This window comes from Coregonus lavaretus, assembly GCF_964263955.1.
Source record: "Coregonus lavaretus genome assembly, chromosome: 2".
NCBI classification, from domain to species: Eukaryota; Metazoa; Chordata; class Actinopteri; order Salmoniformes; family Salmonidae; genus Coregonus; species Coregonus lavaretus.
In genome coordinates, this window is record NC_139989.1 from 45,275,063 (window position 1) to 45,292,319 (window position 17,257).

At 48.3% G+C, this 17,257-nt stretch overlaps 1 protein-coding gene across 1 annotated transcript in view; it reads left to right on the forward strand.

The window, feature by feature from the left end:
- LOC311105152 (glutamate receptor ionotropic, NMDA 2B-like) overlaps positions 1-17,032 on the forward strand; it is a gene marked incomplete at both ends in the record, with an annotated part of 77,474 nt that extends 60,442 nt beyond the window's left edge. Inside the window, 9 exon segments of the mRNA XM_084147194.1 lie at positions 652-860; positions 1,690-1,861; positions 4,065-4,218; positions 4,496-4,621; positions 5,585-5,814; positions 6,155-6,315; positions 7,343-7,530; positions 9,591-9,829; positions 14,705-17,032. Of these exon segments, the coding sequence (XP_084003320.1) occupies positions 652-860; positions 1,690-1,861; positions 4,065-4,218; positions 4,496-4,621; positions 5,585-5,814; positions 6,155-6,315; positions 7,343-7,530; positions 9,591-9,829; positions 14,705-17,032 (3,807 nt within the window).
- Positions 17,033-17,257: the final 225 nt, after the last annotated feature.

Here is a 17,257-nt window from a genome sequence, read left to right on the forward strand (position 1 = left end):
GAAAATTGAGTAAATGATGGTGCTAATTCAGCGCTGGGGATTGGAGGGTCCTCCAGGAATTGAGTTGGACACTCTGGTCCAGGAGTGCTTACATTTGCATACGAATTACCTCTCCTCCCTCTCTACCTCTCTCTGTCGCTCCCCTCTCGTTCTGAATTCCACTCTCTTTCCCCCGTTCCTCTGCCGTCCTTCACGTTAACCTTTCTCCTACCCAGTGCGCTCTGTGTCCCAGTCCTCGTCTCTGGGTGCTCTCTGCCCAGCCGCCTGCTGACGTGATAGAGCAATCTACAGTTGTTGAACTCATTCTTCTTTCTGTCTTTCTTTCTTTCTTTCTGTCTGTCTTTCACTGACTCACTCAGTCACTCACTCTGTCCCCCACTGTTTTGGTGTTTGTGTGTTATCATGACACGTTTAAGGCTCATTAATGCTTCCTTATTGTGTACTCACTGACAGAAGGACACATTTATATATTTATATTGGATAATTTGGCAAAGAAGTACCAGTTATAATTTAAATGAATTTTTCAAGGGGCCCATTTTCATAACGCTATTGTCAACCAAATATGCATTGGCAAAAAGTCCCCCCAAATGCAAACATCAATCTGTGAACACAGAAGCCAGCCTTATGGAGTGTGTTTGCTTACTGTCTCAGGTGGGGAAGTGGGAGAATGGCTCCCTGTCCATGAAGTACCACGTGTGGCCTCGCTTTGAGATCTACTCAGGGGCAGAGAGCCGGGAGGACGACCACCTTTCCATCGTGACGCTGGAGGAGGCTCCGTTCGTCATCGTGGAGGACGTTGACCCCCTCAGTGGCACCTGTATGAGGAACACTGTACCCTGCAGGAGACAGCTCCAAACAATGTGAGGGGAAAACTCTCCACAACACTTTCTAATGCCACATACAATGTCTATAACACAATGTATATCCTTAACACCACTGTAATGCGTATAATACCACAGAAATTCTCACAATTCCACAACAATGTATTTAACAATAATATAAAGTATTGATGTCAAAGCAGTGTCCAAGTCTATAATATTAAGATGTATAATAATTCTAGTTATGCCCCTTATATTGTCCCACAGTATCCACAATAAAAGCCTTAAGACCCTCAAACCCCATTCTTACAGTACATTATGAGTATCTGCCGTCTGCCTCCAGTATCTCTACATCTGTTCTGAGTTGTATTAAGCCTCTAACTGTGTGGGTACGTCCTGTCCTGTGTCTCAATATGTTCCTCTCTCCACCCTGTCTCACTCTGCCGTGGCAACATGGCCATGATGATATCCAAATCCAGGCTAGCGGGGTAGGAAGAGCTCTGTTAAAGTCTATAGAAAGCAGAACGCTTTAAGCATGCTGATAATGTTCCCCTCTGTCTAATCTCTGTCTAAACATATGTTGTTCAGCATGGAAAAAATATCTTTGCCTGCCGCCTACAGCTGTATTAATGCCCAGTGTTAATAGGGCCTATTGTTGTCCCTATCACCTTTTACATCTTTTTTTACATTCCCTCAATCTGTCTATTCCTGTTGCACTTTCCCTACTATATCTCCCCCTCCTCTATTCCATTGTTTTCTCTCTTCCTTTCCTCCATTTTATGTTACCCTAATTCTCTGCATGCTTTTCTCCTTACTCTGCCGCTCTCCTCCTCCCTCGCTCTTTCCGTCTCTCTCGCTCTCTCTTTCTCAGGAATAAAACCGTAGACTCAGGGATCTATATCAAGCGCTGCTGTAAGGGTTTCTGCATCGACATCCTGAAGAAGATCGCCAAGCACGTCAAGTTCACCTATGACCTCTACTTGGTGACCAACGGAAAACACGGCAAGAAGATCAACGGCACCTGGAATGGCATGGTGGGAGAGGTGGGCCTCAGGAGCTGCAGCTAGTCTGTCTGTGTACGATGGTGTCATGGGGTTAGCTACCTGTGTCAGTCTGTCTGTTTATCAGTCTGCAGGTATCAACCTGTCTTCTGTTTGTCTGCCAGTGTCTTTATGCCTGTGTCCGTATCTGTGTCAGTGGCTATCCCAACAGGCATCATGCCCTCTGTTATTAACTTGGAGCTACCTGGAAGGCAAACTCATTCTGAGTGACTTACAGACAAACAATCCTCTTCCACTTCCATGTCACCAGTTTATTCAGTTGGGCAATAGCTAATGTCAGTCAGGTTAAGTACCTCACTCAAGGGTAAAGAGCAGTCTACCATGAAAGTCCAGTTTGTGTTATAAAGATGCCCCGTAATCGACATTGGTCCCAAGGTAAGGTTGTTGTCAGTTCTAATTTACAGCAGTAGCAGCTGCACTGAGGCAGAGAGTAGCAATGTCTTTAGTTTACAACTTTGTTCTAACTTCAGGAAAATTCTAGTGTTGCGCCTCGCCTTAGTAACAGCCCAAGGGCTGTGGGTAAAAATACATAGTGTAACTTTACCGTAGCAGTGGATGTTCAGGTTTGAATAACCTTCCACTGTCAAGACAGGACTACATATCCATTTTCCTACTACAGTAAAATCCACATTGACGTTATACATTTCAGCCATTTAGCAGACTCTCTTATTCAAAGCCACTTAGATTCAATATGGATACTGGGCCTCCAAGCCCAGAATGGTCACCTGTTCTAAAGGGGTGTGTGTCATGTGGACTAAAAGGGTGCTAATGTACCGTCTCTTTAACACCTAGAAGAGGAATGTTAATGGAGTAGAGCATCCTTCCCATCCCAGCGCCGCTCAGCAGCGTCCTTCTCACACTGGCCCTCCGCCAGGCCGTATCTCACACTCTTAATGACCCCTGATCTGCTCACAAGGACCGTATGGATCACATAGATGCCTCTTGACTTACACAATGAGCAAGAACTCAATGCAGGGTTAAAGTTGGTCTCTCCCCTCCATTTTGTGCTGACTTAATGTTGCTCGCTGGTGTCGGTATTGATGGAGTGAAGGCAGCCCCTAATCCTCATAATCCAAAATATTTGAGGCAATACTCTTGATTACATGAGTTTGGCTTCAAACATCCACAGACGTGAACATAGAACACACACGCAAAAGTTCTCGCTCGCTCATTCTCAGTACCACCCACATAGGTCACTTTCATAACGGAGAGAGTACAAGCCGTGGGAGGGAGATGGAGGGAGAATACAGAGAGAGAGAGGAAGTGAGTACACTGCTGGACAGACTTGCTCCCCCTGGGGAGACACACATACACACGCACACACACTAACACAAACAAATCCTTGGCATGCAAACCTCCAGACCACAGGTAAAGGCAAAAGTCTCACTCCCCCTTCTCTCTCCCTCCCTCTGTCACACACACCTTATTAACTCAGTCAGTTCTGTCCCACTTTACCCCAGCGCTGTAGGGCCCAGGTATTTAGAGCTACATATACCTGTAGAGATGGAGGGGCACGTAGGGAGGGATGGAAAGCAGGGAGGAAAGGAAAGAGGAGGCAATGGCAATGGGGTGGCTATTTCAAGCTTCCATGACCCACTGTGGTAACCCAATTCTCCCTCCCTCGTTCTGTCTGTCTCTACCTCCCCTCCCTCATTCTCTCTCTCCCTCCCTCGTTCTGCCTCTCTCCCTCCCTCGTTCTGTCTGTCTCCCTCCCTCCCTCGTTCTGTCTGTCTCTACCTCCCCTCCCTCATTCTCTCTCGCCCTCCCTCGTTCTGCCTCTCTCCCTCCCTCGTTCTGTCTGTCTCCCTCCCTCCCTCGTTCTGTCTGTCTCTACCTCCCCTCCCTCGTTCTCTCTCACTCCCTCCCTCGTTCTGTCTCTCTCCCTCCCTCATTCTGTCTGTTCTGCCTCCCCTCCCTCGTTCGGTCTCTCTCCCACCCTCGTTCGGTCTCTCTCCCTCTCTCATTCTGTCTGTTCTGCCTCCCCTCCCTCGTTCTGTTTCTCTCTCCTTCCCCTCCCTCACTGTGGATCACAAGTCTCCACTCTGACTGTTCTTGATGTGTAGAAACTGTCTCTCATTGACCTTTCTCTTTCTCTCTCACTCCCTCTCTCCCTACTGTTTCTCCCTATCTCCTTAATGTTTCTCCCTCTCTCCCTACCGTCTCTCTCTCTACCTCTCTATCTCAGGTGGAGACAAAGAAGGCCCACATGGCGGTGGGCTCCCTCACCATCAACAAGGAGAGGTCAGAGGTCATTGACTTCTCGGTGCCCTTCATCGAGACGGGCATCAGCGTCATGGTGTCCCGTAGCAACGGCACCGTCTCACCCTCTGCCTTCCTAGGTGAGTGTGACCCACAAACAGACTGCCAACGCTGCCAACTTTACAGTATCGCCCAAATGTACTGTGCAGTGTGAACTAAGACTGAATTATAATGTGCCTAACTCTCTCGCTTTCTGTCTGTCTCATTCCCCTCCGATCTTTTCTTTCCTACTCCCACTCTCTCTCTCTGACTTCCTCTCCCTCGCCTCTATCTCACTCACTTTGTTTCGCTGTGTACTCCTCATTTGCATATTTTTCTCTCTCTCGCCCTCCCTCCCTTGGCCTTTCTCTCTCTCAGAGCCTTTCAGTGCTGATGTGTGGGTGATGATGTTCGTGATGCTGCTGCTGGTGTCGGCGATTGCTGTGTTTGTGTTTGAGTACCTCAGCCCTGTGGGCTACAACCGCTGTCTGGCCGACGGCAGAGGTGAGAGGGCTCCACACCTGCACGAACATCTCTCTCTCACACACACACACACACACACCCACACACACACACACACACACACACACACACACACACACACACACACACACACACACACACACACACACACACACACACACACACTGCTGTGCGCGGTGAACTTCCCCAACTCCCACATGGCTGCCAGTAAACCCTGACCACCCTCCCCCCCAGCCCCTCCTCCTGTCCTCCTTTACCTCTCAGAGCCGAGTGCAGGTGAAGTCTCTTCCCATTGATTTAAATATGCCTCCCCTGGTTCTTCATGTATTTTAATGCGGGCCCTGTGTTTTGCATGCATTTCCATATTTTCAGGAATCACATGTCAGGCCTGACAGGGATGGGCCAGTTTTTATTAGATCTCCCAGCCAAAAAGAAATAATCAATGTCTCTCCATCCTATTCATGATGGGGCTATATTTAGAGACCATATCTTTTTTTAATCTCTCTCATCCTTCATGTTCTGGAGAATAAGACCCTCTTCCATAAAGCGTTGTAGGAGTGCTATTGTTAGCTGGTCATACAGTAGCCTTGGGAATTCAGTGTTTGTGCGAATTGGATCAAATGTTGGATTCCAACTAGTGATACTCCTGGTGCCTACTTACAGAACAGTAAATACAACTGATGTGCCAAAAAGTATTATCATGATGGATTCAATCGTGTGTGGTAGTGACATAACCACAGCACACACATATACAACAACAATAGGCATACTTAGTAGTGGACTAAAGCCTCATCTGCATTACAACACACTTACCCAGGTGTTTATTAGAATGGCACAGCACCGTTGTCCAATCAGTCGTGTTCCTTCTGCTTCCCTAGCCACATTGTGCTTTATGATCCTACAGCTAACCACAACATGTCTACAACACTGAGACACCTCCCTGAGACCATTCCTCATTGTGATCACTACCTGTCTCTCCATCAGAGCCTGGAGGGCCCTCCTTCACCATCGGCAAGGCCATCTGGCTGCTGTGGGGTCTGGTCTTCAACAACTCTGTCCCAGTGCAGAACCCCAAGGGTTGGACCAGTAAGATCATGGTGTCCGTGTGGGCCTTCTTCGCTGTCATCTTCCTGGCCTCCTACACTGCCAACCTGGCAGCCTTCATGATCCAGGAGGAGTATGTGGACCAGGTGTCTGGACTCAGCGACAAGAAGGTAAGGCCTGTCATTAAACTTCATTAGTCCTTTACTCGCTCTTTCTTACTATCTCTCTCCTCGCCTTATCTCACCTCCATTCCAATTCACTGTCCATCTTTCCTTGATTCCCTTGATTTCTATCTCTCTCTCTGTCCTCTGCCTGCCACCACTTTCCTCACGCCATCATTATTTCTATGCCTCTATCGCTCTTCAACACCTCTTATCTTCAACGTCTCTCTCTCTCTCTCTCTCTCTCTCTCTCTCTCTCTCTCTCTCTCTCTCTCTCTCTCTCTCTCTCTTTTTTTTTTTTTCTCTCTCTCTCTCTCTCTCTCTCTCTCTCTCTCTCTCCTCCCCTCAGTTCCAAAGACCCAATGACTTCTCTCCTCCGTTCCGGTTTGGGACGGTCCCTAACGGCAGCACGGAAAGGAACATCAAGAACAACTACAAGGAGATGCATGGCTACATGATCAAGTTCCACCAGAAGAACGTGGACGAGGCCCTCTATGGTCTGAAGACTGGGTGAGCAGGGGGAATGGGGCCTTAGACTGGGTGAGGAGGGGGAATGGGGTGTTAGACTGGGAGAGGAGGGGAACAGGGCTTGAGACTGGGTGAGGAGGGAGAACGGGGCCTTAGTCTGGGTGAGCAGGGGGAATGGGGCCTTAGACTGGGTGAGCAGGGGGAATGGGGTGTTAGACTGGGTGAGCAGGGGCAATGGGGTGTTAGACTGGATGAGGAGGGGAACGGGGCTTGAGACTGGGTGAGGAGGGGGAACGGGGCCTTAGTCTGGGTGAGCAGGGGGAATGGGGTGTTAGACTGAGTGAGGAGGGGGAATGGGGTGTTAGACTGGGTGAGGAGGGGAACGGGGTTTGAGACTGGGAGAGGAGGGGGAACGGGGCCTTAGTCTGGGAGAGGAGGGGGAACGGGGCCTTAGTCTGGGAGAGGAGGGGGAACGGGACCTTAGTCTGGGAGAGGAGGAGGAACGGGGCCTTAGTCTGGGAGAGGAGGGGGAACGGGGCCTTAGTCTGAGAGGAGGGGGAACAGGGCCTTAGTCTGGGAGAGGAGGGGGAACGGGGCCTTAGTCTGGGAGAGGAGGGGAAACGGGGCCTTAGTCTGGGAGAGGAGGGGGAACGGAGTCTGGGAGAGGAGGGGGAACGGGGCCTTAGTCTGGGTGAATGGGGGAACATAGTGTCCTCCTATTGCTGACCAGGGTTTGGGTCAATTCCATGTCAATTCAGTCATCCCCCTCAACCCTGTTGCAGTCTTTCACTTACTTTACTTATGTAATGTATTCTATTTCCTTTTATGTATTTTGTCATATCTTAGTTGAATTATTCTCCTTGTTTCTCATTAAAAGCTCCGGTTTTATTCATTTCCCAGCACAAGAGTGTCTACCATTATACAGTACGTGACAACTGTAGCCCTTGGCAAAGCAGGCAGAAGTCTATTATCCTTATCACAACATTAGGGCTACTGAACAGGTTCATTGGGATGAGTAGTTACAGTGTAAAGCTAGGCCAGAAGTAATTACTGTAAATTCTCTCATTAGTAAACTGGATGCCTTCATCTACGACGCAGCAGTGCTGAACTACATGGCCGGGAGGGACGAGGGCTGTAAGCTGGTGACCATCGGCAGTGGGAAGGTGTTTGCCTCCACGGGCTACGGCATCGCCATCCAGAAGGAGTCTGGCTGGAAGAGACACGTGGACCTGGCCATCCTTCAGCTCTTTGGAGACGGTGAGATCGACGTTCAGTTAGAATTACACACAGTTTGACTTCATGTATTTCAGCTAGGGAGTCGTGACATTTTACTGAGGGTTTTAACGGTGTGCTTTGATGGAAAACAGCCACGTTTTTCCGGTCGGATTACTTGCCTTCATCTGGAGAGAAATGCAATAAAACTAGAAAATTGGGAAATTGTTTTAGAGTGTGCTGTTGTAATGTTTCCCCATGGAATTGTATACTTTTGGCATACTTGCCAACTGGCTAAAATATAACACACACAATCCTACAGGTATTGTCTATGTATGTCATATTGTGCATAATATGGCTGTGTCCAACCTTGAATGAGCACCAGTCATAGCTGTATTAAAAGCCATATAGAAGTAGTTTTTCTTTCTGCAGCTTGTCTGTGCTGGAGCCAGTTTATTTGGGTGTGTTCCAGCCTGTCTTGAGGATCCTGGACCAAGGCCCCTCCAGGCCCCACTATAGTGTCCTAGTTAGAGGTGCCAGTATAGCTGCTGGTGTATTTCTACACTCTGTGGACAAGGGGTGTGTGTGAATGTGGGTCAGCCCTACGAAGACTGTGTGTGTAGGTCTCTGTTTCTCTGTGTCTGTCTACTGAATGTACAGGTGTATTTATCGACCTATATATAAGCTTTGGATATGGAGTGTGTTTTTCTGTATTTAGGGATCGGTGACAATAAGTTATTGTGTCTGTATGTATAGTATACAGTTTCTTGTATATTTTCTTGTGTGTTTATGTGTGAATATGGGTCATCATCTGGTGCCGTCCCCTGTGTACATCCAGCCAAAGCTTAGCAAGTGGCCCTCAATGTCACATTGACACGCCCCAACATGCACTCCTCTCAGTGTGGCCTAGTTTGAGAAAGCGATCCTCACGCGCTGAGAGACCAGGGGCCTGTGAAGGGTGCAGACGGGGGCCTGGCTGGTTTGACGATGAGGCTCCCAGACAGTCACTTAGAGCAGAGGAGGATGCGTAGGGCCCCAGGGAGCTCTGGTCTCACAGACGCCACTGAGCCCCATCTCCCACACCAGTCGCCTTAGTCGACCAGGAGCCATGCGGGCGCAGCAGGCAGTGGGCCCTGAATTCGATCATCTGTGTGTGTGTGTGTGTGTGTGTGTGTGTGTGTGTGTGTGTGTGTGTGTGTGTGTGTGTGTGTGTGTGTGTGTGTGTGTGTGTGTGTGTGTGTGTGTGTGTGTGTGTGTGTGTGTGTGTGTGTGTGTGTGTTGATGCTCAGGGGCCAGTGGTCCCATGCGAGAGCTCTGCTGACGTGCACAGCCATCTGAATGTATGCTTAATTAAGTAACGCCAGTCCTGCCACGGACAGTCCGCCAGAACTAACTGCTGCTGATGTTACACAAGGTGACCCACAAAGAGACAGATAGAGACTCTGGGACATGGCTGGACACGTGGACACACACACATCATGCACGCACACTCATATTTCCATATACACATGCGCACACATGGGTCTATTTACTGAATCTGAAGTGTGCTGTCATGAATAACAAAACTGAGATGTATTCATTAAAATGCCACCAAAGACTTGCATGCATTAGCCTTTAATTGTTTGTCCTCTACAGTTTTTTCAGACCTATATTCTCAAGTGTCTTTCCCTACCCCTCGTCCCTGTACCTTTTCTTTGCTCACTTTGCATCATTCTCCCCTTCCAATATTTATCCTCCTGCTACATCATGTCCTCCCTTCTCCACACCCTTCTCCTACTCCCTCCTTTCTCTCCCTCCATCCGCCTGTCCCCACTCTCCCTCCTCTTCCCGTCCCCACTCTTCCTTGACTCCTCCCTCCATCCTGTCCCCACTCTCCCTCCTCTTCCCGTCCCCACTCTTCCTTGACTCCTCCCTCCATCCTGTCCCCACTCTTCCTTGACTCCTCCCTCCCTCCTGTCCCCACTCTTCCTTGACTCCTCCCTCCATCCTGTCCCCACTCTTCCTTGACTCCTCCCTCCATCCTGTCCCCACTCTTCCTTGACTCCTCCCTCCATCCTGTCCCCACTCTTCCTTGACTCCTCCCTCCATCCTGTCCCTCTCTCCAGGTGACATGGAGGAGCTAGAGGCCATGTGGCTAACGGGCATCTGCCACCATGAGAAGAACGAGGTGATGAGCAGCCAGCTGGATGTGGACAACATGGCCGGCGTCTTCTACATGCTGGGGGCGGCCATGGCTCTGTCGCTCATCACCTTCATCGCCGAGCATGCCTTCTACTGGCAACTGCGCTTCTGCTTCATGGGCTACTGCACGGGCAAGCCAGGCTTCGTCTTCTCCATCAGCAGGGTGAGCCAGGCCACCTCAGACACCCATAGTAACTGTCTACACACACTCATACATGGCTGTTCTTCACTAAGGCTTTCTTCTAATACCCAGTAAACAAGAGTGCTTTATTCTTGGAAAAGGTAGTCCATAAGGAAACCTGGTCAAGTAGAAGGCTTATAGGCACTGATGGCAGAAATATGTGTGTAGTTTATGTCCCCAGTGGCCAACCAATGCCAAACTCTGAGTTTAGTTTGAACACAGACAGATTTCTTCTTTTGTTTTGATGCTATTGCCCGTTTCACATCCGGGGTAAATATTTACAAAATGTTGAGCCAAAATCAATTGTTCACTCGGCCGGAGAAATGAGGGTAGATTACTAGTTCTATTTGGGAGCAAAGTCACCCTGAGGTATTTGATTTGCGTTCCAATTGTTTTGACATGGCTCCAGTGTAATTCACCAAGGTGAAAGGCTTGGGGCTAACCACGTGGCTCATTTACTACAGTGCCACACACACCATTGCTCTTTTCATTTGAAAACCAGGGCAGAGGAAAAACAGGAGTACAGAAAAGAGTAGTCTTTGTTCTAATATTCTGCCTCAGTTGATAGTTTTTTGTCTAGTGTTATCGTGTCAATGTTAGTGTGTGTTTGTCTGTGTGTTGTTTGGGTGTGTGTCCATGACAATTGGCTTCTCATTCCAAAGACAGATTGGTTAGTAATTGTTGATGATTATACCATTAGCATTTGTATGAGGACGAGAGTGAGGAAAATGACTGTATGCATTTGTGTGAGGTTCCATTATGACATGTATTCATGATATTATTTCCTAGTTGTTGTGACTGTAAATATCTGGATGTGACCCTTGAATACAGTTCACTCTTAGAAAGAACTGTTCCAGAAAGGTTCTTTGGCTATCCCCATAGGAGAACCCTTTTTAGTTCCAGGTAGAACCCTTTTTGGTTACAGGTAGAACTATTTTGGGTTCTATGTAGAACCCTCTATGGAAATGGTTCTACATGGAACTCAAAAAGGTTCTACCTGGAACCAAAAAGGGTTCTTCAAGGGTTCTCCTATGGGGACAGCCAAAGAACCCTTTTAGGTTCTATATAGCACCTTTTTTTCTAAGAGTGTAGAAAGGATTCAGTGCTCCAAAATATTCAGAGGAAACAACCTACAATATGTTTGTTTATTAGTATTCATCGCCACACACCAGATTTTCAAGGGATAATTACACAACAATGAGGGAAATTATGGTTTATTATCTTTTCACAATCCTGGAGTATGGCTTCACATTGGTTTATTCTCATTTAGTTTTATATTTTCCATTGACGCCCCTTTCCCTGTGCCACTGGATTGATTCTGGTTTTGAATTTCACAGCATAATCCAATAAACGTTATTATTATTACCGCAATTAACATTAAGCTCAGCACTGTAAGAATGAGAAATATGTCACGCCTGATCGGAGTCACGTGTCCAAGCCCTTGTTGGTTACAGTTTCCCCCTCTGCGCTGGTGAAAAACAGTAAGCAGGGCTTCGTTAGCAAAGGTATTCCTCTTACACCTGCAACACTATAACTAATTCACTAACCAATTCATTACATTGATTTAAGAAACCGTCTAATGACTTTAGCTAAGAGTTTAGATGAGTACTGTACATGTATTAAGCCTAATCGCTGTGTCTTCAAATGATCACATTGTAGTATTATTTGCATAAATCCACATATAGGCTACTCAAGGACAGGGCAGCTAGCGAATCTTTGCATTTGAAACCACATGTACACTGTAATCAGTTATAGATTTTAGGTGCCTCCATGACTTTACATTTCTAACCCTCAGGCCAGAGCTATTACCATTCAGACATCCCAGCCCAAATAATCCCAGAGACAGTCTGTGAATGTTTACTTTACGTGGGCATGTGGAGTATCTCAGTTGAATATGAAGCACCATAGACAATGCTAAGGCATTCTGTTGTTTTGTTTATTCTTCTCTGCAAACAGCTCAAACGGAGCACACATGATATGTCATCTAACATTGCCAAGGGTTGAGGGTTGAGTAAACACAAGGACAGCATGTCACAGAGAATATGGGAGAATCAGTAGTGGTGCGTGGGTAAAATCACTGGGGAAGCCAGAAAAAAAGCCATTTTACAACCTACGTGTTGTGATAATTGCATTGTTTGCTCTATAACCTGTTAGTTCATATGCCTTGCCACCGTGATATATAGGCCTAAGGCCGAGACAATAAGAAGACACAGTGGCAGAATAAATTCAATCACACCATTGTTTCATCACAAAACCGGAGAGCAACCTCTGTCCGGTGAAGTCCACAAAGCATATTGCATGTAACAAACAGTTACATGACCTACAGCATGGTGAAGAAAGTTCATGTTTCAGATATTTTTGGACTACTAAGCAACTATTGATTTAGAACCACGTAGAGTTACCACAAGTCACAATGAAAACAGGAGCTGCCTCCACTATTACAGCACCATTTCAACTTCAACATTTCAACATCATCAAATCACCTATGCTGTCACGATCGTTATTAGACACGGACCAAGGCGCAGCGTGATATGCGTACATTCTTTTATTGCAGTACACAACACGAACCAAAACAACAAAACAAACGATACGTGAAGTCCTGGGTTGAACACAAACCTTCCGGAACAAGATCCCACAATAAACAGTGCCAAACAGGCTGCCTAAGTATGGTCCCCAATCAGAGACAACAAGCTACAGCTGCCTCTGATTGGGAACCACCCTGGCCAACCTAGAAATACACGAACTAGAACAAAACATAGAAAGTAACACATAGAAAATCCACACCCTGGCTCAACATATAAGAGTCCCCAGAGCCAGGGCGTGACATATGCTTAGTCTAATACAGTGACAACTAAAATATAACAAAAACAATTTAGTCCAATCAACGTAAGCTAAATATGATGTGGCTGTCAATGGTTCTGATTTGTGTGTGTGTGTGTGTGCATGCGTACGTTCGTGCAAGTAGAAAAAACATGTTGACTCACCCTACTTGTAGAGAAACCCCAATGCCATCCTCCTCTCTTTCATGTTGACGAAACAGTCTATGACTTGTCATACAGTACACGCTTTTATGCTTGCTCGCTAGCCTATCTTCCTTTCATGGGCAACGTTAGCTAGTTAACATTAGCCTCCTACATCTAGCTACATATTGAACTTCCATCCTCTCAGTTCAGGGGCACAATGTATGAATTTATGATTGGATCAGAATCGCCGTTATAATCATTGGCCAGTACGGATAATTAAGTAAAACCACAAGTCCAAATCCCTATCTCCATCCATAGCTAATTTAGGAAAGGGACAATTTTAGCTAGCTAGCTAGCCACCAGAGGACAACAACACAACGAGATGCAACAATTCAAGTTGTTTCTGTCAATTACGTATTTCTCTTGATGCGATGTGACAGGAGTGAAGCCAAACTGGCTTCCCTTGACACAAAATGTTTTGGTGCGCCAGGACCATTCACAGTTGAGCTCACTCAGTTTAGCTCAACGCTGATTGGCTATTATTCTATATGTTTTTTTTATCAAGGGAGGCAAAATGCTCGCTGGCTTCCCTTGCGTTCAATGCTCTTTATGACCAGACAGCATCAAATACTGTAGATGGCCTACACATACAGAGACAGAGGGGCGTTGTTTCGCTCGCTCGGATGCTGTCTCCGGTGAGATACATTCAGCCTCTTGCGAATTGAAGGAAAATTATGAAAACACAGAGAGACAAATAATTATTTATTGTATCTTTTTTTCTTGGTACATTATTTGGGGAAGCCTGGCTTCCCTTGGCATCAATGATTACACGCCACTGGGGAGAATAGTGGTATGGCAGGCTCATGGCCTCATCAAGACGGAGCAATGGAGGGCACATTGATGAAACAAAGAGGCAGAAGGTAGGAGTAAGAGAGATACAGTACCACAGAGACAACCAATGAATAACAGTTAAAAGGGGGAGATGTCAAACGTCAAAAGGTTGGCATCATGGTGGTTATGGCATCAAGGCTGAGAGAGAGGACAGATGACATGAAAATGACCCTGTTAAGGAATCTGACCCCAGCAGTAGCCATTGACCAGTACACCTTTGACCTTTAATGGCGGCCAAAGGGTCCTATTACCTCTGCTGTCATTTCCCAGACAAAATAACAAAAAAAATCATTGGGTCAGATTGATTTGATCCAACTCATCCATCTGTCACACCTCGTTTAGCCAACTCTCCATCCATTTGTATTTGAATATCGTATTATACATCACAGGACGCAAATAGCACGGTTTGTCTTTCTGTCATCATTATGCCAGTGTTTCCTGGCCTCATCCTCTCTCTGGAGTTTTATATTATTGCTTGGCGGTCCACAGTCAATGCCAGGGGTATTTATTAACTGCCCCTGGGTATTGTTCAGCTGAATTCTAATCACATTGATTGAAGGTATTGACCGCTGAGACCCACAGGGCTTTACTGCATCTCTGTCATTATCAATCATCTCCCCATCCTCTCCTCTCTCCTACTTTCTCATGCTCTCCTGTCTCATATACCCACATACAGTATAAATATGTTAGATGTATTACATTCAGTCCATGTGAATCTATATTTATCATTTTATCACTTAATGGAGAAACAAGAAACAAGGAGTCAAATCCAGAGGTACTAGAAGTGAACACTTCTTTACTTATTTCTGTTTAGTTATTATGTGTAGTGTATGTTCAACAGTTGTGTAGGCTATGTACATGGCTTTTGTTATTTAACAATCTCTGTTTCCCTCTCATTCTCCTCAGTCTACTCTTAGCGGCCCTATTTTTAGTTCTCCTTTATTCTGCCTCTGACTCTCCCTTACCCTCTCTAATGCTGCTTAATGACCCTCTTCACTCACAGGGCATCTACAGCTGCATCCACGGGGTTCAGATCGAGGAGAAGAGCGGCTCAGCTCTCGACTCTCCATCGGTCACCATGAACAACACCCAATCCAACATCCTGCGTCTGCTCCGAACCGCTAAGAACATGGCCTCCCTGTCCGGGGTCAACGGCTCGCCTCACAGCGCCCTGGACTTTATCCGTCGTGAGTCGTCCGTCTACGACATCTCCGAGCACCGCCGCAGCCTGGCAGGTCACTCGGACTGCAAGCCTCCGTACATGCCGGAGGATAACATGTTCAGCGACTACATCAACGAGGTGGAGAGGACTTTCGGGAACCTCCACCTGAAGGACAGCAACCTGTACCAGGACCACTACCTGCACCACCATGGAGGATCTGCCCTGGGGCTCAGCGGCCCGCCCCTTAACAGACCCCACAGCCTGGGCAGCAACAGCTCTCTGGAAGGGGGCATGTTTGACTGTGACAGTCTAGGGGGAGGAGTGGCACCCATCTTCACCACCCAGCCACGCTCTGCCCTGACCCACAGGAACATGAGTAAGTTTGACCTGATTGCCAGTCAGAACCCGCCCTCCGGGCCAGGCTTCAAATCAGGACTGTCAGACCTGTATGGAAAGTTATCCTTCAAGGGAGGGGCCTCCAGCTCAGGTTACATCCCCGGGCACGACAGGTACTGTGGGGGAGGGGGCAGAGAAGATGACGGAAACATCCATTCAGACGTTTCAGACATCTCCACTCACACTGTCACCTACGGGAATCTGGAGGGCAATGCTAAGAAGCGTAAGCAGTATCGCGACAGCCTGAAAAAGAGGCCCGCCTCGGCCAAGTCGAGACGAGAGCTGGATGAGATTGAGCTGGGCTACCGGAGAAAGCCTTACCACACAGGCTACCACCACTACCACGGCCATCGCTCCTCCTCCCCGCCCCTACTGCCCTCCGAACGCAAGAGAGGAGGAGGGGGAAACGCAGGGAGCACATCCTACCTGTTCCGTGACAAAGAGAGTGTGAGGGATTTCTATTTGGACCAGTTCCGCCCCAAAGTTGGTGTCCCCCAATGGGAACATGTGGATCTGACAGACGGTCCTGGAGGGGGGGGTGGAGGGGGCGGGGGGAACTGCACCAGTTTGGTGTCAGTAGATGACTTCCTGAAACAAAGTAAACCCAAGAAATCAGAGTCTAAGAGTGGGGGAGGCACATCTGGGGTGGGGTTGGCAGGCGGTGACTGGGAGTGTCGGAACTGCCGTGCCAGCGGAGGAGGGGGCAAGCAGATGTCGATGCATGGCAGCGGGGCGGGGGAGAGGGGAGGCGGGTATGGTGGAGGGGTTAGTTGTGGATCCTCGGGGGGTGGAGGGAACAGCCGTCCCAGCTCTGCCACCTGCATGCGCTGCGAGGGCTGCAAAAAGACAGGCAACCTGTACGACATCAGCGAGGACAACAACCACCTCTTGGAACAGATGGGGGGTGGGAAAGGCAGGGGCATGGGGGCTGTGGGGTTAGGTGGAGGCGCCCAGCCTCAAACTCAAGCCCAGCGTAGGAAGTCTGCCGGCTTTGGCAAGCCCCTCCGACGGCAACACTCGTACGACACCTTTGTAGACCTTCAGAAAGAGGAGGCAGTCGGAGTCAGTGGGATCATGGGGGATCTAGGAGGGGGCGATGGGGGCATGGGTGGTGCAGGAATGGGCGGGATGTTGCATCCTCCCAGAAGTGTTAGTTTAAAAGAGAAGGAGCGCTACATGGAGGGTGTTAGCCCCTTCGCCCACATATTTGAGAGGCATGGAGGCTCAGAGAGGGAGAGGGAGCGAGACAGAGACCCCCTGTTCTACGGTGGTGAGAGGGCCAAAGAAGCAGGGTCACCATTTGGCTTGTTCCGAGGTGGCGAGGGCCTTCACCGTCGCTCAGTGGGGGAGAGGGACATGAGGGACAGAGAAAGAGCCATGATGGAGGGCGGTGGAGGAGGAACCTACTCCTTATCCAAATCTCTCTACCCGGATAGGGTCAACCAAAACCCCTTTATCCCAACCTTCGGTGACGACCAGTGTCTCTTGCACGGCGCCAAACAATACTACATCAAAAAGCAACAGCAGCAGCAGCAGATGCCCCCCAAAAACAGCCGAAGTGACTTCCGGGGCTCCGTGGGCGTGACGTCCTTCTTGCCAGCGACTGCCACTGCTGGGGTCATGTCCAATGTGGACCCCAGGTTCCCTATGGAGCTGTGTCTGGGAGGGAACCTCCACGGCTCCACGCTGGGTGTGGGGCCAACACAGCGCGCGTTCAATGGCAGCAACGGGCACGTGTACGAGAAACTCTCCAGCATAGAGTCAGATGTGTGAGAGAGGAGACTGGGGGGGGGGAGGCAGGGAGGGAGGGAGGCATGGCATTAGTGCTGGGAAGTCAGGGATGATGAGGCTCCACTGTCCACATTGCAACCGCAACACTTTTAACAAGGAAGGAGAACAGTCAGGGAAGAGAAGATGAATGACAGAATGGTGAAAAGGTTCAACGGAAAAGAGCAGGGTGAGTTAGAAGGAAAGATGGGGACATTCATGCCCTGTTAT